This window comes from Canis aureus, chromosome 1 (genome assembly GCF_053574225.1).
Source record: "Canis aureus isolate CA01 chromosome 1, VMU_Caureus_v.1.0, whole genome shotgun sequence".
Lineage (NCBI taxonomy): Eukaryota > Metazoa > Chordata > Mammalia > Carnivora > Canidae > Canis > Canis aureus.
The window spans coordinates 83,166,759-83,192,796 of NC_135611.1; the positions used below are offsets into that span (position 1 = coordinate 83,166,759).

At 41.9% G+C, this 26,038-nt stretch overlaps 1 protein-coding gene across 4 annotated transcripts in view; it reads right to left on the minus strand.

Annotated features, from left to right (window-relative positions):
- The window catches only part of PCSK5 (proprotein convertase subtilisin/kexin type 5), a 458,158-nt gene that overhangs the window by 392,644 nt on the left and 39,476 nt on the right, over nucleotides 1-26,038 (minus strand). For all 4 annotated transcript variants that reach the window (XM_077906524.1, XM_077906513.1, XM_077906535.1 and 1 more), the window contains exon 2: nucleotides 24,539-24,643. In XM_077906524.1, the coding sequence (XP_077762650.1) occupies nucleotides 24,539-24,643 (105 nt within the window). The remainder of the gene's footprint in view (nucleotides 1-24,538; nucleotides 24,644-26,038) is intronic.

Consider the following 26,038-nt stretch of genomic DNA (forward strand, 5'->3'; position numbering starts at 1 on the left):
AGGGGTGGCACAGAAGGCCACAGAGCAGGCCATGGATGCAACTGGGAGGCCTGGACTTTGGGCTCAGCTGGATCACAAAGATTCGATTCAGATGGGCTGCAACAGTAACTAGTCAAATCAGGGACCCTCCAAGTCACACAGCTCTTTTTGTGTCATTATTAGTTGCTGCTCGATCCAGTCTTCTGGCACTGTACCACTTCTCATTCTAACTGGTCGTGAACATATTTCAGCTTCCCCTAAAAGGCAGCTAACAATCTGGGGTGGAGAGAGCCTTATTCATAGCTGACCAGGGAGACTGGATGTCCCCGCTGGACCCGCACAACTGCGGTTCAAGCCTGTGGCCCCGGTGGTACCTCTTCCCACTCTCAAGATTCTAGATTCTACCGTATCATGGAGTCTCAGAGCACCAAACCCCTAGCTGGCACTTGGGAAACAGCTGTTGGATATTCACGCACAGACCATGGCTGGGGGTCCCAAGTGCACCTGATGCTCACCTCTGACCATCTTCTCCTCTGTAAATACAATTTGGGGGAACATCTCACAGACACAACCCTGTGATATATAAAAAAACATAAACTGGCCTTTATACTAACAAAATCCTTTAGCATTTTAAACTTCCTTTTGCTCTTCTGTAGTCTGTTCCCCGTGATCACATGCTCTTTGTTTTCTCCTGAATATTAACATTAGTTTTTTTTTTTTTCTCTGATACTTTCTATTGCCTTTTTTTCCTTCTCCTCCTTCTTTTCCATCTCCTCTCAGTGATCAGCAGCCCACAGAGCTTTGGGAGATCTCTTAGATTTTTTTTTTCAATCCCACAGAAATCTGGCCTATTGAGCTGCCCTGACCTCTGGTTGTTTCAATCTAATCCTGTTCCTTCCCATCCTTTCAGGTCTCCCATCTCGCTAGCTTGTTAAAATGTAACAGTTGTTCTGATGGATTCTTCTGACCTGATTTAAGAAACGTAAGGGCAACAAAGAGTTGTCAGTTTGATTTTGATTTTACAGTTGAAAAAGGACCCTAGCTCTAGCCTACATAATCACTTCCTACAAAACTCTTTCCCTCTCCGGTCTCTGCCTTCTATATGCTTGGTCATATACATGTCTGTCTCCATCATCCACCAAAAGTAGAAGTTGGAGCATGGACTTTGCTGTTGGGCATGTGAGCCTGAATCCCAGCTCCTCTACAAACTGGCCGTGTGTGCAAAACTGCTCATTTCAACCTATATAGAATAGGGATTATGACATCCCTCTTCGGAATATTTAAATGACTTAATACAATTAAAGCGCTTCCAACCATGCCAGACCCATACTGGGTGCTCAAGAAAAAGCTATTGTCACCACTCCACTGTGAATCTTTAACCTTGTCTTACATTCTTGTTTCTCCCCTGCACTTAGCCCAGGGCTGAGCTATGCACAAAGCAAATGTCCAATTAATGGTCTTTTAAGTTGAATGTTGACTGATGCATGGCTCCAGTGGGCGATGGCTCTCATAAGGACACTTAAGTTTCACCTGGCAAAAATCTCAGTTTGTCCCACAGCCACAGTGTGGGCCCCAAGACCAGCCACCACTGGAATGTGTACCGCTGCTGAACACGGAGAACCAAACAAGAAGCTAACTGGGTGAGTGCAAGTCCTTTAGTCGGTAGGAGGGTATCACAGTGTGTGCACAGCTCTTGGTGACTCAGTAGCATCACCTCTCCAAAGGAACATGGAATTCTACAGTCTCATATATACCACAGGGCACCCCGAGGCAAGCAAGATGAAGCCTAAGCTCTTCAGCAGTAAATAAGCAGGGCTTTGAGACCTGGTCTCTAGGGCATCAACCTTATCAACCTCTTCTCTTGCCCCTCCCCACTCCACTTGCCCCATATACACATACCTAAGCTCTAGCCAAAATGAAATGAGGCCTAAATAAATGACATTTCCTGTCACACACCTGAGACCCTACCAGTCTTCTCCCTTAGAACATCCTTGTGCTACTTACATTTTCTTGTCCACCAGCCAACTTCTATCCTTTCTGCATTGGCTCAAAGGTCGCCCCTGCCCTTTCTTGGGAAGATATTCCAGATTTCCCAATTATTTTCTCAACGTTCCTCCATGTTGGGGGCATATCCATCCCGCTGTCACCATCAGCATCTGTGTCTGTCTGCCCTCCCGACTGCTAACTCCTTGTGGGCCAGACTCCAAAGTAGAGGCGTAGCGTGCATCGGATCAACAAATGAATTCATAGACTTCTTTCAAGTTTACAACATGTCTTTTGCATAAATTAACCTCCAGAATCCTCATACCACTAAGGGTTCTTATTATTACCATATCCATTTTATGCAGAAGGAAACTTCTGCTCACAGAGCTAAAATCACATGCCCAAATGTGTTCACTGTCAGTGCAAGAGAGCAAGAGAATTAGCCCTTCTGCCTCCAAATCAAGGGTCTGCTCTTCCGTGGGAAGAAAATTCTATGTACATTATCTCAATTCGACTACAAAACCACCCTGCGAGACAGCATAAACTGAGGCACAGATTCAAGCTCATGAATTCTTACCTAGGTAGTGGCCTCTGAAGCTCATGTCTTCCCCTGAACCAAGCTGTCTCCAAGCTGCGTGGTTCATAGATACGCATGGATACTCAGAAAGCAGAATTTCTTCCAGCTGTTGTTTACAGTCAGGCTGGGAAAACCACTGCTAAGTATACAGAGTAGGCTGAAATGTCCTCATAAACTGGGTTCATCTCCACTCCTGAATCTCCTTGTATTCCCACTGGGACAGGCGTGAGCAGAGGGCAGGTCCTGAGCACCACCGAGCCCGGACTGGGTCAAAGGCTGAGTTTATTCTTGGCCTGCTTCGGGGGCTTGTTCTCACCCAGGCATCACAAAAACCAAAGTAAGTTTACTCAGCATAGACCTTACACTTTACCATCGATAATGTGCTGCTTTTACATAATCTCGAATTTACAAAACAATTTTAAATCCCATTAGAACTTTCCAACAACCCAGATAGATTGACAGGACAGATGTTATTATTCCTAATAAATGACCTTGTGTTACATAAAAGCAATCTAAGATCTGGAATTCAGGGCATGGAGTCACTGTTCTTTCTTTGGTTTTATAAAACTCTCTCCCTCTCAGGTAAAAGAGGCAGATGTTTGCGTGCTCCTAGATTGTCGGTGGGATGCTAAATGGGAACAGAATCTCTCAAAACAAAATTACCGAAAAGAAGCGGTCATGCCCTACAACCCCCCAGCAAGCAATTGTTACTCTGTATGTATATGATTGTCTCCATGAGGAAACAAGACTATTAAGACAGAGGTAGTCTCTTCTCTTCTTGCCTAACAGAAAATGTTATTTGCATTAATACTCCTGTGTATTTCAATAGAATATTTTAAATTTTAAAAAGTGAGATTTGTAAAAAAAATTAGAATGAGTAAAACCAAAAAACTAGACAGGTTAGAACCTCTGAGGCAGATACCAACAAGCCAGCTAATTAGCAGGATTCTGGACTCGACTGGAAACACCATTTCAGCCTTCCACAGGGAGATGCAGGACTGCATTTCCCAGCAAAGGGTAGCCAAAATACTACAATTCTATTTTTGTAAGAAGATAGGAGGAAGGGCATTTTTCCCCCAGCGACAGTTTCTGGTTCTTTGGTACACCCACAAGTCATCAAGTGTAGGAAATTTAAGCTAGAGTCACTAATTTGCTATTTATTGTAACAACATTGCCTGGTGTTTATACAGCACATTCCATTCTGTGATCTCCAAGAATGTTACGATCGTTCCCACTAAAACAGATGGAGAAACTAAGGCACACAAGACCACCAACACAGTCACCCCAAGGAGGCAAGAGCAGAAGCCATATCACTCATCACCTGGCCCATAGTCTTTGGTTGGGACTGAATCAAGATCCGGATTCAAACAAGACACTATAACCAGAAGAGGGAGGTAGATTTCACTGAGCATGGGAGCTCAGATCTTGGAAAAGGTGGGGAGATATAGGGAATCCCACTAAACCCACACTCGGTGTGACTTACAGCCCAAGGAAGAGCGCTAGGGTGAATGGACCACAGCCATCGGGTAGGATGCCCAGGGCTCGGGGAAGCCCTCCTAGGAATTTCCCAGCTCTGATTCTAAATTGTCACTCTTAATAGTTTGTCCCCTAAACTTCAATTTGTGCCAAACTGCAAACCCTCTGAGGAGAAATAATGCTTAAGCTACTAGTGGTCTTTCACAGCGTCTTGTGAATTAAGGTTTTGAGAGTCCATCTGAGAACAGTTGAGGAAGATGATGCAAAGATGCTAAGAGAAAAATATAAAGATACAGGAAGGCGTGAAGCTCAATGAGAGGCAGGCACCAAGGGAAAAAATAAAGCCAACAACTGCATCTATGTTGTAATCCTTCCCAAGTTCCAAAGTATTTTGTTTTCCTCTCTACTTGATCTCCAGCCGGCAGTGCCTTCTAGCCAGAGTTCCAACACTTCTCTGCAATTTGTATCCTCAACTATGCACAGCTCTTTCTATGACTCACTTCGATTTCACAAAAGGTAAGCTCAAGTGACTCTGTTTTGTCCCACGAATCTAGAATTATTTCAAGGAAACACTTGAAGGATATTAACATATTTTCAAATATGTGATGATGGCAAAAGCCCATCCAGAACTTAGGCTGCAATGGAAGATGATCCAGAAGTGACCAAAGAGACACGTGGGCTTTGGAACACAACCAGTCTGGATGGCTTGCCTCAGCCAGTAGTTTCTCTATAGTTTCTTGAAGCCCACAGCTCCTCCCCGACTTCTTTGTAAAATGAAGGTAAAGGACACCCACCCTCCCACAGGCTACCAGGAGGATTAAAGCAGACAATATCCTGAGGAACTTCATAAAGGGCTAAGACAGGGTAAAGAGGAAAAGATCCATGCTGAGAATCACAGAGTATAGAGTACGCCAGGGCCAGCATCCAACTGCACATGAACCAGGAAGAACAAACTCAGACACACTTGATCATAATTGTGATCGAATATTACTGTTTTGTAAATATAGTTGTGCCTGCTTCTCCACGGTTTTGCCTTCCCCGGCTGAGGTCACCCCCAAAGAACTGGTCCAGGAGCAGGTGCTCCCCCTTCTGAGAAAGCGTCAAGTTAGTAGTAGCCTAATGCTAGGTCACAATGCCTATGTCATTCACCTCCCTTTGAGTCACCAGATAGCCTCTTATCAATTCAGGTCATCCCAAGGAGGGAGAATATGGTACAAGAAGATCTTGTGAGAGAGAGACCACACTCAGATAATTTTCGTTACAATATGCTGTTGCAGTTGTTCTATTTTATTAGTTACTGTTCATCTCTTACTGTGCCTAATTTAGAAGTTAGGCTTTAGCAATGGGTATGTATGTATAGAAAGAAACACAGTAAATGCAGGGTTTGCTACAGTCTTCAGTTTCAGGCATCCACCTGAGGGGGTCTTGGAACATATTTCGGGTGGGTAGGGGGATATAACTGTATAAACTGTGTTCACAGCTAGTAGCCAAGGTATGAATAACTCAGGGGGGGTAGAAGAAGCAGGGTAAGGAAGTACAGACTGAAAGCTGTGGTTACCTATTAGTAACTATTGCCTTGAACAGGTTACTTAACCTCTCCAGGCCTCTGTTTTCTCATCTGTAAAATGGACAGACTAATTAATAGCACCTAATTCTCAGGGCTATCAGAGCATCAAATTATGTGAGTGCCTACCTTCTCAACAAGAGAGATATTGTCTTAGATGGTGGAAAAAAAAATCTTAGAAAATTAGAATGGTTTGTGTTCCTCTGAAGCTCGATGTTGCCTCACAAAAACGTATCCCTTAGTATTTCATTTTTCTCATGATGGAGAAATTAAATGTAATTCAAATTCAACTTAATCTAGTGTATTTTAAGTTAAATTATACTTTTCTCCTTCGCAAGACAATAATGAAGCAGAGGTTGAGAAACACTGAGTTTAGTATATATAAAGCACTTGCAGCAGGGTCTGACATGTAATAAGTGTGCAGGAAGTATTTATTATGATGATCTTTATTCTGATTTTTAGTAGAAGCAGTGGTATCCCAGCTCCAATTAAACGCTACAGTTAAATTAACTGGAACCTTACAATTTCAAACTGAAGTTTAAGTGTTTTAAATGATTTAAAATTACTTAAATCATTAAAAATGGCCATAAAGTATGTGTGTTGGTGAAGCGGCTTTAAGGACGGGGAGACGGAAGCTTCTAGAAGGGAGCATTTTCAGCCATGCCTGAGGGTTCCAGCCTAAATCATGTCAATTTTTCTGAATAGCTACTACTTTTTACCCACGTACTTGTTATCTTTGTCAGAGAGAAGACAGACAAAGGCAGGAGAAAGCACCGTGCAGGAGAGCAGCCAATGCTTTGGTGAGTGGCCTACTCTGAGTCTGCTCCCTGCAAAGAAGCGCCCCTTTCTCAAAAGTTTGTCAAGAGCATCAAATGACAGCACTCAGGTACTGCACAACACAGAGTTCAGCATACAGTAGAGGCTTCATAAAGACTAGTTTTTCCTTCAAATTATGTATTTTGAATTACGATGAGCTGTACAACAGAGGTCGGCCTGAGGATGCAGTCAATAATCAGTGTAGAACTTAAAACATATTTGCAAGGAAGAGATCTAGAGAGAGAAGGGAGGAAAGGAGAGGGGATGGAAGGAAAGAGGGAAAGAAGGAAGGAAGAGAGGGAGGAATTGTTCTGATAGAATGTGCCAACAGACAGACAGCATTTCAAAGCTGTGTAGACAACCGCTACTGACTAAAGAACTGACATGTAGTAAGTGTGCAGAAAGTATTTATTATGGTGATCTTTATTCTTATTTTCAGTAGAAGCAGTGGTAGTGGAGTGGGCTTTCTCATAATTTACCCTTCTCCCTGGAAAGTACTGCACAGATCTGGTGTCCTGTCTAGAAAGCCCTAGAAGCCAAAGAGCAGGGCAGCTTTTTAGGCCACACCCCCCGTGAGCTGGCTTGATGTGGCGCTTGCAACGCTTCCAGGGGCATGCATGTTATTCCCCTTTGGTTTTCCTGAGTGCTAAATCCACTTGATCCATGCAGCCAAACCCCCACTTAACTCTCGTTAATAGTGACGTGCTAGAGAGCCAAGCATTTTAAGTGTAACAAATTGCCATTGTACCAGCTGCAATTATGAGTAAATTTGATCTTGAAAGAAGCCAAGGCACTGTAACTCAATAACTTTGTAACAAAGCTATCGTTCTAATAAGGATAAAGTGCCACAGTGTTTTCCCGGGTGCTTCATCAGCTTCCTTTAAACTCCAGAAGTGGGGGAGGGAGACGTTCAAGGATGCCCTGCCCCTCCCTCCCAGGAGGCTCATTAACCAACTCTGTGGGCTTATAAATTCATAAGCCACATCGAGGTTTGCAAACACCAAGACAGAGGATTGACGTCTGCTGAGTGTTCGAGTGCCTGATGACCCTAATCTGAACAATAACGCACATATGAAGACAAATGCCTTCCTGATGATAATCTAGAACCCGCACACCAACTCTCACATGGGAGAAAAAAAATCAGCCTGTTTCTACAAACAGTACACCAGGTAGGTTGCAAAATCACTTGGTTCTCTGTTTCCATGTACCGTTTGGCCACACAATGTAGATGGCCTACAATGTCATTATATTACTGTTTAAGGTTTATTATCAGCCTAATACCTTCCAGTGCGATGCTGAAAAGAAAGTTTCCTGCATCACCACCTCCTTCAGTCCCACAGGGCTTTACTGAAGCTCCTAAGTAAAATTCCATCCCTGCCTAAACTCTTATCATCATGATAAAACCACGTTATTTTTTTTTATTAAGGTCTGATTATTCTGACTTACAGTTTCCAAAGTGTGGGGATTTGATAGATGCTTAATACATTTCTGTTGAATAATTAAGTGAGTAAACGAATAAAGCAAATACTCTTATTGGTTATCTCCAACTCTATTATAAATGGGTGTACGCACATACACGCATGCACACACGTGCATAAGATAAAACTACCAAATTGTTTCTGCTTTCATAGAAAATTCAAGAAGCAAGAAGAGACAGGCAGGTTCCATCCCAGTAGGCACCTGGCAGCGGCTTCTCACATTTGGCACAGGATCTCTGGCCAAAACAAAAGCACAATCCTATGGTGAAATGCATCCCCTCATCATTCTCTCAGCTCACTAAACCCTGCATCAACCTGACTTACTGTTAAGCAATTTGACCTGGTATAACCACTGCCACATAGCAACCTGATGAAATATTTATTGGTGCTTGTTAATGCTTCTTGGAGCCCTCCCTTCTCCTATATCCTTCCTTCCTCAACCTCACTTTTCTTGCCTCCTCCCAATCAAATCTTTACTTTCCGTGCTCAGAACTTAAGGATGGATTATACATACTTGCCCCTGACATGAAACTGGAAAATCAAAATATTTGTCCTGTCTGGCAAAGAAAAATACTCAAAACCCACTTGAAAAAAAAAGATCACCCATGAGACAGACATTTATAACTATGAAATTCAAAGAGTTAATGAAATGTTTTTCAAGGTTCCCAAAGTCAAAATGTGAAATGATATGCATACTGATAACTTAGATTTACAAACTGCAAATTGCATGGGGGTAAGATAACTAAATTTTCTTCCAAGTCATACCATCAGGGGTTCTAGCAACCCCTGATTGTGCATTTGTCTTATGTCTGGTAGTAGATTGAGAATTCACAAATAAATACCAAACCTGCATAGTGCAAAGCTACCTTATTCCAGACTTAAAAACATTCAGCGGATAGTAGCTTTACTCCTTTTTTTAAAAAAAAGATTGTATTTATTTATTTATTCATGAAAGACACACACACAGAGAGAGAGGCAGAGACATAGGCTGAAGAAGAAGCAGGCTCCCAGTGGGGAGCTCTTGGTCCTGAACCTTGGGATCCGAAGGCAGACGCTCAACCATTGAACCACCCAGGCATCCCTATAGTAGCTTTGCTCTGAATCATTGAAACCTGATTAAACCCAAATGTCCTTCATCTGATGACTAGATAAACTGGGATATGGACACAGAGAGGAATACTACTCAGCAACAAAACGGAACAAACCAGTTACACACACACAACCTCCCAGATGCATTATGCTAAGTGAAAGTATCCAGACTCAAGAAGCTACATATTATATTATTCTAATCATAGGACATTCTAGAAAAGGCCACACTATAGGGGCAGAAAACAGACCAGTGCTTGTCAGAGCTGCGGACGGGGGCAGGGGTTGACATATATAAAGGCACCCAACTGAGTGGGGAAAAAATAGAGAAGAAGACAAACCATAAGAGACCGCTAACTCTGGGAAACAAAGAGTTGACAGGCCCTAAGGAGGGTACTTGATGGGATGAGCACTGAGTGTTATACTATATGATGGCAACCTGAATTTAAATTAAAAAAATAATAAAACAAAAAACAAACAAAAAACCAAAAAGGAACCCAAGAGAATTTTTGGTGGTGATGAATTTTCAGGGTTCTAGAGCTTGACTATGGTGGTGGTGACACAACTGTATACATTTATCAAGACTCACAGAACTGTACACAATAAAAAATAAATTTTATTTTTTTGTAAATTATAACTTAAATAAAAAAAAAATAAGCCTGTCAAAGCTAATTTGTGATGGGGGAGAAAAACCAAACAGTGGCTGCCTCTAGGGGGAGACCACCTACCAGAAGGAAAGCGCCTTGAGAGAAGCCTGTGAGGTGATGGGAATAATTTATATCTTGCAAGGGATTCAAATTATGTACATGTATGCACTGGTCACACCTCAAAGACTCTATATTTAATACCTGTGAGTTCCACTGCATATAAATTTTATATCAAAAGAAAAAAGCCTGAAAATAAATATATTAATGATACGCCACCTGAAGTACTTAGGAGGAATAGGCGGACGTCTGCAATGTACTTCCAGATGCCTTGGAAAAATTAGATGGATTAATGGATGAATAAAGATGGACAGGTGCAGAGACATGTGATAAAGGAAATAAGTAATAGTGGACTCTAGATGCTAAGTATAGTGTTCACTTTGAATTCTCTAATTTTGCTGTGCACTTGAAAATTGCTGTAACGAAATAGGGAAAAAAATCCATTCTAAAGAACTAAAATATACATACAATCTAACGAGGATTCTAAAGGATTTAATAACAATATATGCCATTAACTCTTGAAAAGATGCAAGCTATCATTTTTCTTATGACTACCCATTTCCCGCCCGATAACATATTATTCAGATTCAAAGCTTGTAAATGATGCCACAAACACACAGCTGTGCCTGTCACTTCACAGGGTTTGTTCAACTCCAAACTTGAATTAGACACACGAGGCTGAGCATGGGCCCTACTTAGCCACTGACGATAGGAGAAAACCCACCCTTCCAGAATCCTAATTCCCTGCCACCGAATTCACTCACGACGCAGGAACGGGGGCAGAAGGAAGAACGGTCTATAATTTCATTCCCAGGGATGTAATCTCAGTGCTCCCCAAGGTCCGAGCTACGGAGTCATGAAACCGAAAAAGGCCAGCTTATTGGCTGGTGATTCATCTTGCTATCTCCGTTCAGAACGCCTTGGGGCACCTTTGCCCTCTTGGAGTAATTCCGCATTCTCAGATTCCATGCCAGGCTGGACTTCTGACCCAGTTCCTGTCAGTTAATTCCATCCACTGTTTAGGGCTTATGCCTATGAAGTTGGAACTTGCCCCTGTGCAGGGGCACTGCTACAACTACACTGCTTTGAAATTTCCCCAATCTATACATCTACAGATTGTGTTGCTTTGCTTACAATCACACAATCCAAAAGCTGAGAGCTGATCAGAAGGCTGATGCTTTGATTTAAAACGTCCCTGGGGTGGCAGCTCCCAGGTGAGCTGCAGCGACCCTCTACCCCCCCCCCCCCACACACACACACACATTCTATTACAGAGGTTTATGGGTCAGTTATACACAGCTCAATCTCTGAAAAAAAAATTGGCTGTGTCTCTTGGAATCAAGAATAGTTTATGAAGTGTTTCACAAGGGACTGAAAGAGTTTGCCTTTCTACTAAACAACAGAGATGCAATCATCGTGGGGTGGGGGTGGGGGGAGAACTGAAGGGCTGGATTACAGATACTATGATAAGCTGGGAAACCGATCGAAATGACCCAACATACTATCGCCATGGGATACAGGTATCCCCGGCTTTTCACAAGTTTGCATTATACCACTTCGCTTTTGCAAAAGACCTACATTAGTACCTGTTTTTGCTAACTGGAAGAAATCCCAAAGCATATTTTCACTTTGACTAAAAAAGCAAAAAATAGAGCTCTACAGTGACTTTGCAGTGAGCCACTATAAAGGCGGTGTGCAACCCAAGCCACAGGCACGGCACTGCCAAGCTTTTTGGGGTGGGGAGGATGCCGGGGGGAGCTATACTCAGCACCTAAGCCTCAAGCTGGCCCCTACAGCTCTGAACTGTGTCTGTGAGCATCTGTGCTTTATCTCCATTTGTTCTCTGCATCTATGAGCAAGACATTTCCTAAGATAGCAGAAAAGCCTGAGAGGGGTTACTTTCGAGGTCTGGAAATGCTCAACTATTTTTTTTCCATGTAAATGAAGGGTCACCAGTTCTTGGCTTTATGCCCTTTTGTTCTTTGGAACGTTCCACTTTCAGATAGCTGGAGGTTACCTGTACTGGGATTTTGGTCAGTCTTCGCTGACCTTAGCTACGCCTCACTATGTGTACTCATGCCTTAGTATCGCCAGGCTTTTTTTTTTCCTAATTGTAATCTCAAGCTGATTCAGGTACAAATTAGGGCTGCCAGACTGACTAAATAATAACATGAGACACTCAGTGAGACTTGCATTTCAGAGGAACAACAAATAATTTATTTTAGTGTAAATATGGCCCATGCAATATTTGGGTCATGCTCATATTAAAATTTGTTCTTTTCTCTGGCAGCCCTAGGTATAAATATAAACTTAATATGAGTTAGTAAAAGCTTTTAACAGCTTCACACTGTTGCCAGCATATGGGTATAAAAACCAAGGCTGAAAACTTGGATTTTGGCTTCAGGCCTGGACTCCAGATTTACTAGATGGTAAGCTGCCTGAAGGCAAGGACTCCATCTACTTTTTTAGTTTTATCTCTGATGTCTGGCCCAGCACCTCATACACAATAAGCTCTCAAAATCATCCATGGGGAAAGCTAACGAATGGGTGAAGTCTGGTATCTCTCTCATGCTACCTCATTCCTAGGCAGCTTCAGTTTTCCCTGTATTAAGGGAGGCCCAGATTTTTTCCGGATCCTTCAAGAAATCTCCAACTTTGTCATTTTCTCTCTGTGCATCAATGGGTTGAAAAGGGGTTTCCCATGGGTTCAAAGAGTAAATCTGAAAAGCATGTCTACATCTTAAGACACATTACTGAAACAAAGCAAAGGCTGCCCTTGAGTTGGGGCCGAGCAAATTTGTCCTAAGGATACAGTCTTGTTGCTCAACTGCTCGCTCTGCTGGTCTTTTACATTTGTTGTTTTTATTTTTTTTTTCCCCCGGAATAGCAGCTTGGACCTTACAACTCATATATGGAAATGCTTGCTTAGCTTTGCCAATGGATTAAAAAAGAATCTACATGTCCACCAACAATTTTCATTAATCGTGTCCACCCTTGATTCAATCTGATTTTATTTTTGGCTTCTATTTCCCACCTCCTACCCACATCCCCATCACTACCCTCTGAAAACATTGCTCATTTCTCATTTGCGTGGCTAGGCTTTTAAAAATCTGTTCTATTGTGTTGTCATTTCAGAAGATATTCCATTTTCCTTCAGAAGAACTTGTATTAAGCACAATGTTTTGCTATTCGATAATGGCCTTCTTCTGAAATTCATGAACAACAGTAATAAGAACTACCATTTTCATTCTCATACTCTTGTATCAGTGACGGATGTGTACTATGACAACAAAGAAGTGATGTTATTTGTTCCTCATTTATCATGTGCATTGCTGAATCGCTAATATCTACACCTACCTCAAGACTAACCAGGTTAATCTCAAGTCTAATTGTACAATCAGCTCTCTCAGGTAAAATAGTGTCTTGGAGGAGAGCTAAATGTGTTAAAAAATACTCCAAGTATTAGGGAGAAAAGGAGAAAGTCTGGAAATGTACTAGAAAGAGAATATGAAAAGGGCACATGTGGTGGGCAATGTGGACTAGCAGTAAAATCACAAGTGACATTGGTTCAAGATGGTAATTAATGGATCGGAATGAACATTAGAAAGTAGTTCATCTGCTCCATGATTTTATAAGTGAAATAAGCTCAATGAGGAGTGACGCACTAATAGCAACTCTGAGCTAGTTGTAGAGCTGAGACCAGAATCCAAATATCACATGCCCGGTCATTGTGTCTGATAACAGAATGTTTCTCCAACTGGTTGCCCCCATGTCTGTGGCAAAATGAGACAGTACTGTGTATGCTACCATAAGAGGATTTAAATTCTAGCAAAATTAAGAGAAAATTACAGATGATAGTTTTATTATTGTCTCCATCATTGATTTTCCATAAAAATTAATTTTAAAATATCATCCATTCATTCTTTCTACTGACAGTCTTCCATGTGCCAGATACTATGCCAAGTCAAGAAAATACCAGGATTAACAAGATGTTTGGGGCTCCTGCCTCTACTGAGTTTATATCCTGGAAGGGGAAAACCAACAACAACCAAATAAAGAAGCATATGGTTTTGGATTCAGGTAGGTAATAAAGAGGAAAGTCACATGTCAAGGCTAGACAGTAGCTGGGTAGATGAGATTGAGGGTCCACTTTAGGAAGGAGGATTGGGGAAAGTTCTTCAAAGAAGGGGTGACCTTTGCTTTGATATGTAAAAGATGAGAAGATATCCATCATGCAAAGCCCAAAGGAAATGCATTCCAGGCAAAGGGAAAAAGAGAAAGAGTTGTGTTTTGAGAGGGCGGGAGGCCAAGGTAGCTACATGTAATAAGCAAAAAGAGGGCATTTCAAAAACTAGCTCAAGGAGGTAGTAAGGGGCCAGATCATGATGGCCTTTGAAGACCATTACAAAAAAAAAAAATTGGATTTTATTCCAAAGTCAATGGAAAGTCATTGAAACATTTGATCTTTGTATATCTTAAAAAGCATATGCTCAGTGGACTACAACCATGGAGAAGAACAAGGGTGGAAATAGAGGCATTTGCTATGGTCCAGGTCAAAGATGATGGGTGGGATTAACAAGACCAGTGGTGGTGCAGGAGATTTGCAGACTGCTCTACTTTGGCTTGAGCAACTAGATAAATCATGGCACATGATTTGCTAGGAAGGAAAGGGTTGAGGACAAAGGTGATGCATAGGAATTAAAAATATCATATATGTCATGGGACACCTGGGTGGCCCAGTAGTTGAGCATCTGCCTTTGGCTCAGGTTGTGATCCTGGGGTCCTGGTATTGAGTACCGCATCGGGCTCCCTACAGGGAGCCTACTTCTCCTCTGCCTATGTCTCGTTTCTGTCTCTCTCTCTCTGTGTCTCTCATGAATAAATAATTTAAAACTCTCATTCAATTAATAAATGTATTATGTGTCATACTTTGTTTTAGATGCTTACTAGACATCTAATTTGAATTGTCAGGTAGATGACAGGAAGAGGTATAAATCTGAAGCAAAGACGCCAGCATAAAGGTGAGCCCTGGGTTTCCAAAATTGATATGTGAAGTAGAGGGGGTGCCATCAATGACAAGAGTAGGCAAGAAAAAAACAGAAAGAATGTAGTCTCAAGAAACTGAGTCACTTTTCAGGAAGGAGCAAATGATTGATCACTATGTCAAAGGCAAGGTAGCATCAGACGAGGATGAAGATATACCCACAGGCCTTGAGATATCAAAGCGTTGCTGATGTCAACAAAAGCAGCTGCATTATAATAGTTAAAAAAACATATCACACGGTGTGGAAGGTACCTATCAAGAGTCATTTTCAGGTGTTTGTATCCTTCCAAAACTACCCTGCATGGAATTACATACACTAGGACACAAGTCCTTTTTTTGTCATTTGAACCTAAAACATAAACGAGAACATGTCGTATATGCTCTTTCTATATCGCTTATTTTGAAGAACTTTCCTTATCAGTCTGTATAGACGTAGAACACCATTTTATTGGCAACTTACTACTTTGTTTACTCTGTGCTTTTGATCTTTTCTTGCACGTACAGTTCATTATATTGTGTAGGACAGTACACTTCTCAAGTGTACCGTTGGTGTACATGTGCTAACAAGGATCAATCTTCCACTGTGGGGGAGAGTCAGACAAAGGAGTTAAGGGATCACCCTACAGAGATCAGAGCTGGAACCAAAACTCAGAGATTCTTTCTGTGACTCCATAATTCCTCCTCTTATGTTATAAGAATTGATTGACATTTGGTGGAACTGAGCACAAATCAACAAAATGTACAAGCCGCTTATTAACAAATCAGGCCTTTTCAATGGTGATATTCTAATTGGATTTCTTATTTTACTCTTGCATTCATTAAAATAAATAACACAGATTGGTATGGTATCTCTTCAAAGCCAGACAATGAAAATGGCTTTGACTTTTGTTGCTGGTTACTGGGTTTTGTTCATTGTTTGCTTATTTATTTCTCCCTCACCTGCCCTATGGCTATAAAATTCCCTTCTTAAGACCTGTTATAGACTAAACATTTGTGCTCCCCCCCAAATTCAGATGTTAAACCTCTAATATCCAATGGTATGGTAGTAGGAGGTGGGGCCTTTGTGAGGTGAACAGGTCATGAGGGAGGAGCACACATGAATGGAGTTAGTGCCCTTATAATGGAGGCCCCAGAGATCGCCCTTGCCCCTTCTGCCACGTGAGGACACAACAGGAGGACAGCTGTCTAGGAGCTAGGAAGTGAGCTCTTACCAGACACCAAGTTGACCAGCACCTTGATCTTGGACTTCCCAGCCCCCAGGATAACAAGAAATAAATTTCTGTCGTTTATAAGCCACCCAGACCATGGTATTCTATCAACAAACGACTCGAACTAAGAAGACCTATCTAGAATATTACCACCCTACATTTTCTAGATACAGCATCTGCTTTTTTGGAATCTGACACCCTAGAAATCCTACATAAACTAAGAAAATAAATACAGATTTTACATTTTGTACCCTTCCTTCAAGTGGCTGAAGTGACTTATGCAAAATCCGTAGCTACCCTACTCTGCCCCCATCAATTCTCTTTTCTTATTTTCACATGGCCATCACTTCATTTGCCATTTGTTCTTTTCTCTGACTTACCCAGTTTCCTCTGACCTTTATTTCCTTTTAAGACTGTTTCTCCCAGTACAGTTACAGGTATCAGCAGGAAGGTGGGCAAAGCACAAGTGAAACTAGAACGAGCCCTCTATCCTGTCCTCAGCAGCTTGAGCCTTTGCTACAGAACTCAAGTGACCTGCACCTATTGTTTATGCCCAAAAGATACTCGTATTTCAATCTGGAGACAAAGGCACAGAGAAAAATCACATTTGAGCCACTCGGAGGAGCATGACCAACCAGAACAAATGCTGGTGTTCGGGTGAGGATAAGACCCAAGGAAAGTTATGGAAGTGCTGGAATCTTTCACGCCTCCTTCCCTTTCTCCAGACACAGCTCAAGGGGTCACAAACTGGGATGCCTCTTGGCCACATTTTCTTTGGCCCACACCAATGTTTTAAAACTTTCCAATTATTTGCCAACATTTAAAATCAGGAAATGTCATGCAGACATTCAGACTTGCCGGTTCTTTGGAATTGGCAGAACCGAGCCGGCTTGCCCACATGACAAGTGGCTGCAGCAGAGTGGCAGCTGCTCCCCTACACACAGCAAGGGTTCTCCACTTTGCTGTTTGCCCAATTATTTTATATCTGGCCCATCTCACTCATTCTTGTTATCTGCACTCCCGTTGTAGGCATGCGAGTTTATAACCTTTGAAAATGAAATACTGCCAAGTGCTCTCTAATAAAGATTTGGCAACCTTTCCAAAGTAGCTGAGAATTTTATTTTTTTAAATTCACTCCTGCCTATAAGGGATTTGAGTCATGACTGAAACCTTCCCATCAGACAACCCTGCAGCATACAATCTGACTCTCTGGTTTCTGACCATCCAGACATCTGAAAGACCTGGACGTGAGACAGGAAAGAAGGGGCGGTGGGGAAGACAGTGGGATCTGCATTCACATACCTCCTTCTGTCTTTCTCATACATCCAGCCGTCCTGCCACCATAAATGTATCAAAGGTTGCAAACTTGTGGCTGAAATGCTTCTGCCTAGGATATATACATTCTAGGAGTGCCTGGGTGGCTCAGTCAGTTAAGCATCTGCCTTCAACTAGGGTCGTGATCCCAGGGTCCTGGGATCGAGCCCCGCAGCTGCTTCTCCCTCTCCATCTGCCCCTCAACCCACTGGTGCTCTCTCTGTCTCTCTCAAATAAATAAAACCTTAAAAAAAAAGAATATATGCATTCTAGTAGGGTTTTTAAGACACAGAGATGCTACCAAAACCAGACAGGATTTTGCTATAATGGTTGCATTTCACAGCTGAGAAGGTGGCGAAGAAGGTAGTCTGGAACATGATGGCCTCCGCTATGCCCCTGGACAGCCAAGTCCATGTCCTCCCTGTACATTGTCAGAGGCAAGCCTATGCTGCTTTCAGAAGAATTCATTCTCAGGATACTTGGTGACTGTCATTCACTGGTGAGATGCTGAGAGGCATGTGCGTACTGATCATGGTTATGACATAGCTAAGGACACAAGGACTCAGGTAACTGCCTGAGAGGACACCACTACTGTCATCCCACCTCAACATGTTCAGGATCATCCCACACGGCTGGATGAGCACCCACCCAGGGACATTATATTACAAAACTGTGCTTCCCCCAAGAAAATTCAAACCATTAAGTTATTACCACATTTAAAAGCAAAGAGCAGAAAATTAACTGCCAAAGAAAACAGTTCACAGGAGCAGCAGCTGGAATGAGGGCAGGTGGGGCAAGCGGAAATGGAGCATGGCCTGAACAGGAAGCACCTGAACTCAGGTGAAACCAATACCACAGCCACATCAAGCCGAATGGAATCTTCTCAGCAAAAAGGCGGGGCTGCGACTCATGCCTGGGAGCCAGGTGAGAGGGAGTTCAGACACTTCTGAGCATATATCTCCCACTAAATCAGGCTTCTTCCCTTCCAAGGGTCTGCGGGTAGGTCAGGTGCATGTGGACAACTAACTGTTTGGTCTCAGAGCTAAGAGAGAGAGGGAATGAAGGTGCTGGTGTCCCCATGGACCAACTCAAGATTAATCAGAAGTGAAGAAAAAAATATTCCAAAATTACAAAATGAACCCATGGGTGGAGGGTAAGTTTGACCAAAATCAACAGGATTTGCACAGTTCTTTGAGAACATGGCTGCTAGGCAGAGGGAGATACCTCCGTACACCTACTCCATTCCATGATCGTAGGTCACTCACTTTTAAGGCAGAAAGAGTAAATGCCAGTCATCTGAAAAATCAAATTCTGGGCACAAGAGATACCACCCTGGGTTGGTAAGGACACTGAGCTTTCCTGTCGTCTTTCCCAGGGCTTATCTCCCACTCATCTTGCTAACTACATCCAAGCACTTCCATTTTTCTCTTCCTTCCTTTCCTTGTACCCCTTTATTTGTCACTGTTCAATACTTGAATGCTCTGTTTGAAAAGTCTCTTCAGAGGAAATGGCTTATGGATAAACGTAACAAATGGGCAATATCTCTGGGAGCAATATAAGCTTGCACTTCATTCTGGGCCACATTTATAGAGGAACAATTGCTGCTCCTACAGAATAAGCAAGGGGCTTTAAGTATTTAAAGAGCCGTTATGTATAAATCTGGAAGGGAAAAAATAGATTCAATGGGTAGACATAACAGGCAGCAGATTAGAACTCCACAAGCTGAATCTCTTCATTATAGAAATGTTTGCTTTATCCAGTATTGAACTCTGTCACTGGGCATGCTTATAGATCTAAAAACAAACAAAAAACAAAACAAAAAAACCCACCACCCTCTTAGGGTATGCTGGAAAGCATGCCAGCACTGGAGAGCAAAAAGATAAGTCTCCATCTAAGGATTCTATGATTCTGCAGTAAATAATATCATACGAATAGTTTTTCCATAATGAGATGAGATATATAGTGTCACACATCCATGTGATGGGGCAGCTTGATACACATGAGCTTTAGGAGAAAACCAGACAGGAGAGGCATCTATTCCTTATTCCATGGCAGAGGGTGATTCTATCCTAGATTTGGAAAAAAACCGACCTATAAACAGACTTGAACTCAGAAGGAGTACTGGAAAAAATAAAAACAATGGAATATTACTCAGCCATTAGAAATGACAAATACCCACCATTTGCTTCAACGTGAATGGAACTGGAGGGTATTATGCTGAGTGAAGTAAGTCAATCGGAAAGGGACAAATATTATATGGTTTCATTCATTTGGGGAATATAAAAAATAGTGAAAGGGATTATAGGGGAAAGGAGAGAAAATGAGAGGGAAAAATCAGAGAGGGTGACAAAACATGAGAGACTCCTAACTAGGGGAGTTGAAAAAGGAGTGGTGGAAAGGGAGGTGGGTGGGGGGATGGGATGACTGGGTGACAGGCACTGAGTGGGGCACTTGACGGGATGAGCACTGGGTGTTATACTCTATGTTGGCAAATCGAACTCCAATAAAAAATATATACAAAAATAAATAAATGGAAAGGCTGGAACATTCGAGATAAAATCTAATGGGCAAAAGGAGCTGTATTTGTATGTTACACATGGACAGGACATGAGAACCTAACTTAATGGCAAGGGTTTTGTTTGGTTGGTTGGTTGGTTTTGTTTTAATTTTTAAATATCTACTCTAATAGGAAATTTAGGATTCTGGTTTTTCTCTTCTGGGTAAGGAGGAGGAGAATGAAAAATCTGACCTCCACCCAAGCCTGTGTCTGTGTGGGCAACACAAAAGCTATAAGGAATTTCCATTTTGGGGCGCCTGGGTGGCCCAGTCAGTCAGGCATCCAAATCTTGATTTCAGCTCAGGTTGTTGTGATATCAAGCTGTTGAGATCAAGGTCCCCATCCAGCTCCACACTCAGTGGGGAGTCGGCCTGAGATTCTCTCTCTCCCCTCTGTCCCCACCCCTGCTCACACACACACACACTCTCTCTCTCTCTCTCTCTCTCTCTCTCCCACCCTCACTCAAATAAATAAATAGATCTTTGAGAAAAAAAAAAAAAAAGAACTTCCATTCCAAAGCTTTCTACAAATGACAGCCTCCTTGACCAAATGCTGCAGGGCTGGCAAAGATTTCTAAACAGATTAATGAGAGGCTTCTGAGAATGTTAACTCAAAACTGTTGTTTTTAAAATTTAGCTTAGATCTCTTTCAGAAAAGCTAGTCAGTCAAAAAGAAAGGTATGGATAAGGATATTGTAAGACTCACTGGTCCAACCGCTGTAATACGGTACCAACATTTTCTGCAAAACTGTTATTACGGTACTAGTGACACTGTCTTAGAAGTCTGTGAATCTCTGTCATTTAAAAAGCTAATCATAACATAATGTTAACATATGGAGACCAGGCTATTCTGGTTCTCTGAGCTCATGTGCCCCAACTGACCACAGCATTTTCTTAGCACCAGGAAGCTTGTTCTTACAACCCTCCTGGTCATTTTTGCATTTCCTTCTTTAGAACCTTCTAAATAAAAACAAAAGCAGAGGAAAAAAAAAAAAAACAACATGCAATTTACTATAGCAAGTAAAAGCCAGGGTCTGCGTTGTGTGTGTATTCCCTGCAATTGATCAGTATGCCCTTTATTAAGAAGATGGCAATCAAAAATAACTTTGATCCATCACCAATGTTTGCCACTAAGCTATTTCCTATGGTCCCATCACCCAAATCACACATGTGCTCCACTGTGGCACACAAGCCATCCACCACATACACATCCAACAGTAAGAGGAAAAGAAGATCTTCCTAAGAAAGCAAATGTCATGTGGACACTAGCTCTACACTCCCAATGAGGTCTGCTGGGAGTGAAACAGAGTCAGCCCATACACATTTACGTGGTCTCTAAGCATCTCCCCATAAACACTTATTCATTAGGAAGGGGAAACTAGTCATTTTAACATAGAGAAAATTGGCAGATACCACATGTGTCACCACCAAGGTCCCAAAGTTAAAATCATGAGTACCGAAACAAGTCAATATCATGCACATCCTGATCTGATGCACTTCTTTGATAGTCTTGCTAAACCTGAACTAAGCATGATATTGGATAATCTACAAAATAACTGGCCTATAATCTTCAAAAAGAGTGCTAGTTGTTGGAGTGCCTGGGTGGCTCAGTAGGTTAAGCACGCAACTTTTGATTTCGGCTCAGGTCCTGATTCCAGGGTCCTCGGATGGAGCTGTGTGCTGGGCTCCATGCTCAATGGGGAGTCTGCTTGAGGACTGTCTCCCTCTTCCTCCACCCCTACTCCTGCTTTTATGTGTGTGCGCACAAGTGTGCCTGTGTACGTGCTCTCTCTCTCGCTCTCTCTCTCTAAAATAAATCTTTAAAAAGAAAAAAGTGCTACTTGTTTAAAGAGAAAAAAGAGAAAAAAAAAAAGAAGTATGACACAGTCTACAAAGGGGACATGGGACAAATGACAACTAAATGTGTTCCTGGCCCAGAAAAGAGACAACTGGCAAAACTTGAATGAAATCTGTAGACTGGATAATAATATTAAATCAATGTTAATATCCAGATTTCTACCAGAATGTTAATGGTTTGTACTTCTGGTTATAATAACAGAATGTCTTTCACTTTAGTAAATACCCAGTGAAATATATACTCAATGGGACATCATGTGTATAATTTGTTCTCAAATTTTCAGAAAAAAACTTATATACAAAGATTTGTACATACACATGTTATAGAGAGAATATGATCAAGTGAGTCTGGTAAAATGTAAAACATAAATATTTGGGTAATGCAGGAAGCTTTTATAGGGATTCCTCACAACATTTCTGTGACTTCTTTAAGTAAAAAGTTTTTCAGAATTAAAAAATAATAATAGTGACCCAACTAGGCCTGAGCTTTTCGAGGAGGGAGCTGGAGAAGGAGGAGGAATGTAGTGTACCTCCATCCCATTTGCTTCCCCATCCCCAACACTGGATTGTGCTGGGTTTCCCTGAAAGCCACGGTGGAAGCTTGCCGTGAGCTCCCTTAGGGCACCACTGCAGCTCCAGATCCTCAGAGCCTACCACAGGGCCTGTCATATCCTATAGGCTCAAGGAATGGCCAATTAATGAATGAATGAGCTATAAGAAGTATCTGAAAGAAAGTGTGGACAGTCCCCATCATCGTGCTCCATCTGCAAAGTCGGTCGGATCATGGCCCTCCTGTATAAATAGCTGGGTGGGAATGAGGGGCAAGAGGCATCTGAATAAAGAGTAAGATATTGTTCTTCCCAAGGGGTACTTTTTTTATTGAGGAGGAAGGTAACTGAGTATGTTCCCTAGAGCTATCCTAAAATGGCCCTACTCTCCTGGACTGGGTGAAAAAGGCCATACATTCCAGGTACGCTGTGTGCCGGCATCCAAGGTCTCTGTTGGATCCTGGATAAGCTATCTGATGCACTGAGATAAAAAAAAAAAAAAATGACCAGGGGCGCCTGGGTGGCTCAGATGGTAAAGCATCTGACTCTTGATTTCAGCTCAGAGCACGATCTCATGGGTTGGGGGATCAAGCCCCAGGAAGGGCTCCACACTCAGCGGAGTCTGCTTAAAGATTCTCTGTATCTGTCCCTCCCTCTTCTCTCTCTCTCTCACTCTCTCTCTCAAATAAATAGATAAATATTTCTAAAAAACAAAGAAAAAATGAAGACCAAGATTCCCCAAGATGGCATTGAAGACTGAAACAGCTCCATATTCAATAAACCCTTCATTATGAACACAATGCCTCATTACATTCTGTTCTTACCTCCCAAACCAGCTAGTACTTGGTTTCTCAAATTCACACTGACTACACACATGAGCTATGAAATTGGAATCATTTTAATTACCAAAGTTCAAGAAAGCTTCAAAAAAAGTTGTTTAGCAGATGAAAAACGTGACTTCGCTTCAAAAATTTAGCTAATTCAAGAACATCCCAACAGATTGCTTTTCCAGAGACATTCAATTCTGAATAGAGATGAAGGGAGAAAAAAAATACAATCCTCAGGCCACTGGAGTGTAAGTCTTAGGGGATGTTCTTATAACCCAAAATTGGGTCATAGAAAATTGGGACCTACAAGAAATGTGCTTTCTCAAACCACCAAGATACCATTTCACAATCATGAACACTGTGATAATATTCCAGAAACAAATTAAACAAGGCAAACCGTGGCACATAACAGAGGGCAGGACTCCAAACTGCAAACCTGATTTGCATATTAATTCAAATAAGGACTTTTTGCTTTAATAACGAATATAATTTTCGTGGAATCTCTAGGTGAGATTCCTAGGCTTGCTTGTAGGGACTTGTTCAACAATTTATTTGAAAATGAGTTCATGTGGCAAATCCAAAACACAATGGGTGGGAGGACCCTTCCTAATCAATAAATAATCAACAGAGAGCCCACAGAGGAACTGGGGCAGGCTGATACAGCTGCCTTCTCTCCCACTTTACTAGCCATATCCGGGGGGCCAAGCAGATCCCCCTCAGAGTCAATGCCTTTCCTCTAACTTAGTAAGGGCAGGTGCGTAACTCATCCTGAGTTTTAATTGCTAGTTACTGGTTTGTTGGTCCCTAATGCCCTTCAGCTTCCTATCTCCCAGCTTAAAGCTGTCCCACATCTCTAGGATGGAGTGGGATATCATGCATGTATCATATCTCCTTCTTGGCAATCCCAGGGGTATGTTGGCCATATAACCCTAAGGGACATGGAATAAAGACAACGTACAAGAAAGTTACCTGATGAGCCCTAACTCAAGAGCAGGAGCCAGTTTCTATCCCTTCTGTGCTCAGTGCCCTTCTCATCCCAGACACGATCTAGTCCTTGGGCTGCCAATGACACGGCTCTATCAGTCCCACCTGACATTGTGAGGACTCGGGGTGACCAGACCCCTGACCTAAAGACTCTGTTAGAGACCCCTCTATGGAGTTCAGCTAGAACCTCAGATCTGCAGGCAAATCAGTAGGATGGTGTGGTATTTGTGTTATTTCAGTACTTCTGAAATCAATCACTATCTCTCCTCCCACACACTCCTCCCTTCACCATGAGAACCCCTATTTATGATACCCCGGGGCCGTTCTCCAGGTGGGACATGATCCTGGCATCTCAGTGAAAATCAAGCCATTGTCTATTTTTGTCTGAAGCGGAAGCCAAGCTGCTGGACCCCAGGGTGATGTGACGGCTCCTGAAATTTGAGTCTTCACGCTGGTCATCGGTTCCCAGTGTGATATTACCAATGAAAAATGCAGAAGCTTATGCCTCTTGGTCCCCACCCAACTGGTTCTTCTTACCTTTGGTTCCATTGAAATGAAACTGTGGGTTCCTCTGCTTGAGAGAACTGACCTTTTAATCGTCCTGCTATGGTAGAAGTGGTAGTAGTCCTTGAGGGCCCCGATCTGTGGAGACAGGAGGGGAAGCGCAAAACGGAGTGAATGGGAGTTAAAGGGAGTCTTCTGTTTTCCCTGTTTTTCATTAAAATGAGGATGCACAACAAAACAAGGTCCATAAATTATGCAGCTGCCTCCATGCTCAAATGTTACTTGAACCTCGGTGATCACTTTTCAAAAGCAAGACACGTGATATGAAATGGAGTGTCCTTGAGGCAGTGACTGCAGAACTAAAGATTATAATGGGACAGCTTAGCCTCTCCGTATCTCCCTTTTAATGTTTAATTTATATGCAGCATTTTAAGTAATTCTATATCCATTTATATCCAAATGTGGGAAAGAGAAAAAAAAAACCAAATAGCTATCTGGTTATAAAAACACACTGCATTCTGTTTGCTTGGAGAAATGTACAATGAAGGACCTTGTTAGATTATTTATATCATCAATTTGAAACAAGTCCTGAGCAGTTGGTCATTCACAAAGAAAACACTACTTAGCTTGTTTTCTTGACTTAAGCAGACAGTATAAATACATGGCAGTTATTCATTTACTGCAAAACTAAAAGTGGGAGGGCAGTGTCTACAAGACAAAGATCACATATCTTACCTATCAATGAAGCATCCCCTATACAAATAGTTTGATCCACTTTATCTCAACCACTTCTTTGACAAATTCATATTCTCATCTGTGCTACCCTCCCTTGAGTTGAAAACAGGTCTGTTCAGGATAGCTTTGAAAATAAGTCACTGTCCAGTATCGGGAAAACAAACAAAATCCTAGATAATCATACTCTCTCAGCAGATTATAAGATGTGGGTCACATACATGGAAATTGAACAGTACACCAAATGACGACAGAACAGCTCGGTCCTCATTCTGGCTGACACTGTTCAGAAGTGGCTTCTTGGCTAAATCCCATATACTTACTATGTCCCTTTTTCTATTCCTATAAAACTGGGCATTGGGCTAGTTAATTTTAAGATCACTGTAGCCCTCAAATTCTAACAAATTCCATTCTTTGACACTGATACTTTTGTTTTGTTCTCTTTGTGTAAATACATCAAATGGGCTATTTCCCCAATACCATGGCTCTGACCTCAAAGAATGACCATCAACAGGATGTTTTCCAATTGGGACAATTCAAAAGTTGGCTTTCTTAATTAAAAAAAAAAAAAAGAAAAAGAAAAATTAAATTAAAAAAAAAAAAGAAAAAGTCATTGGCCCAGCTTCATTCTTCCAGGTAAAAGGTTTATTGTTTTAGTTCTCTTCTTTCCATCAGTTCTCAATCATCATCCCATCCCCTCCAGTAAGGATGATCAATCCATCTCTATGCCATTTTAGAGTCACCCCCTCTCTGAGACTTTATGCTCTAAATGAACATCTCTAATCATTATTAGATCTGACA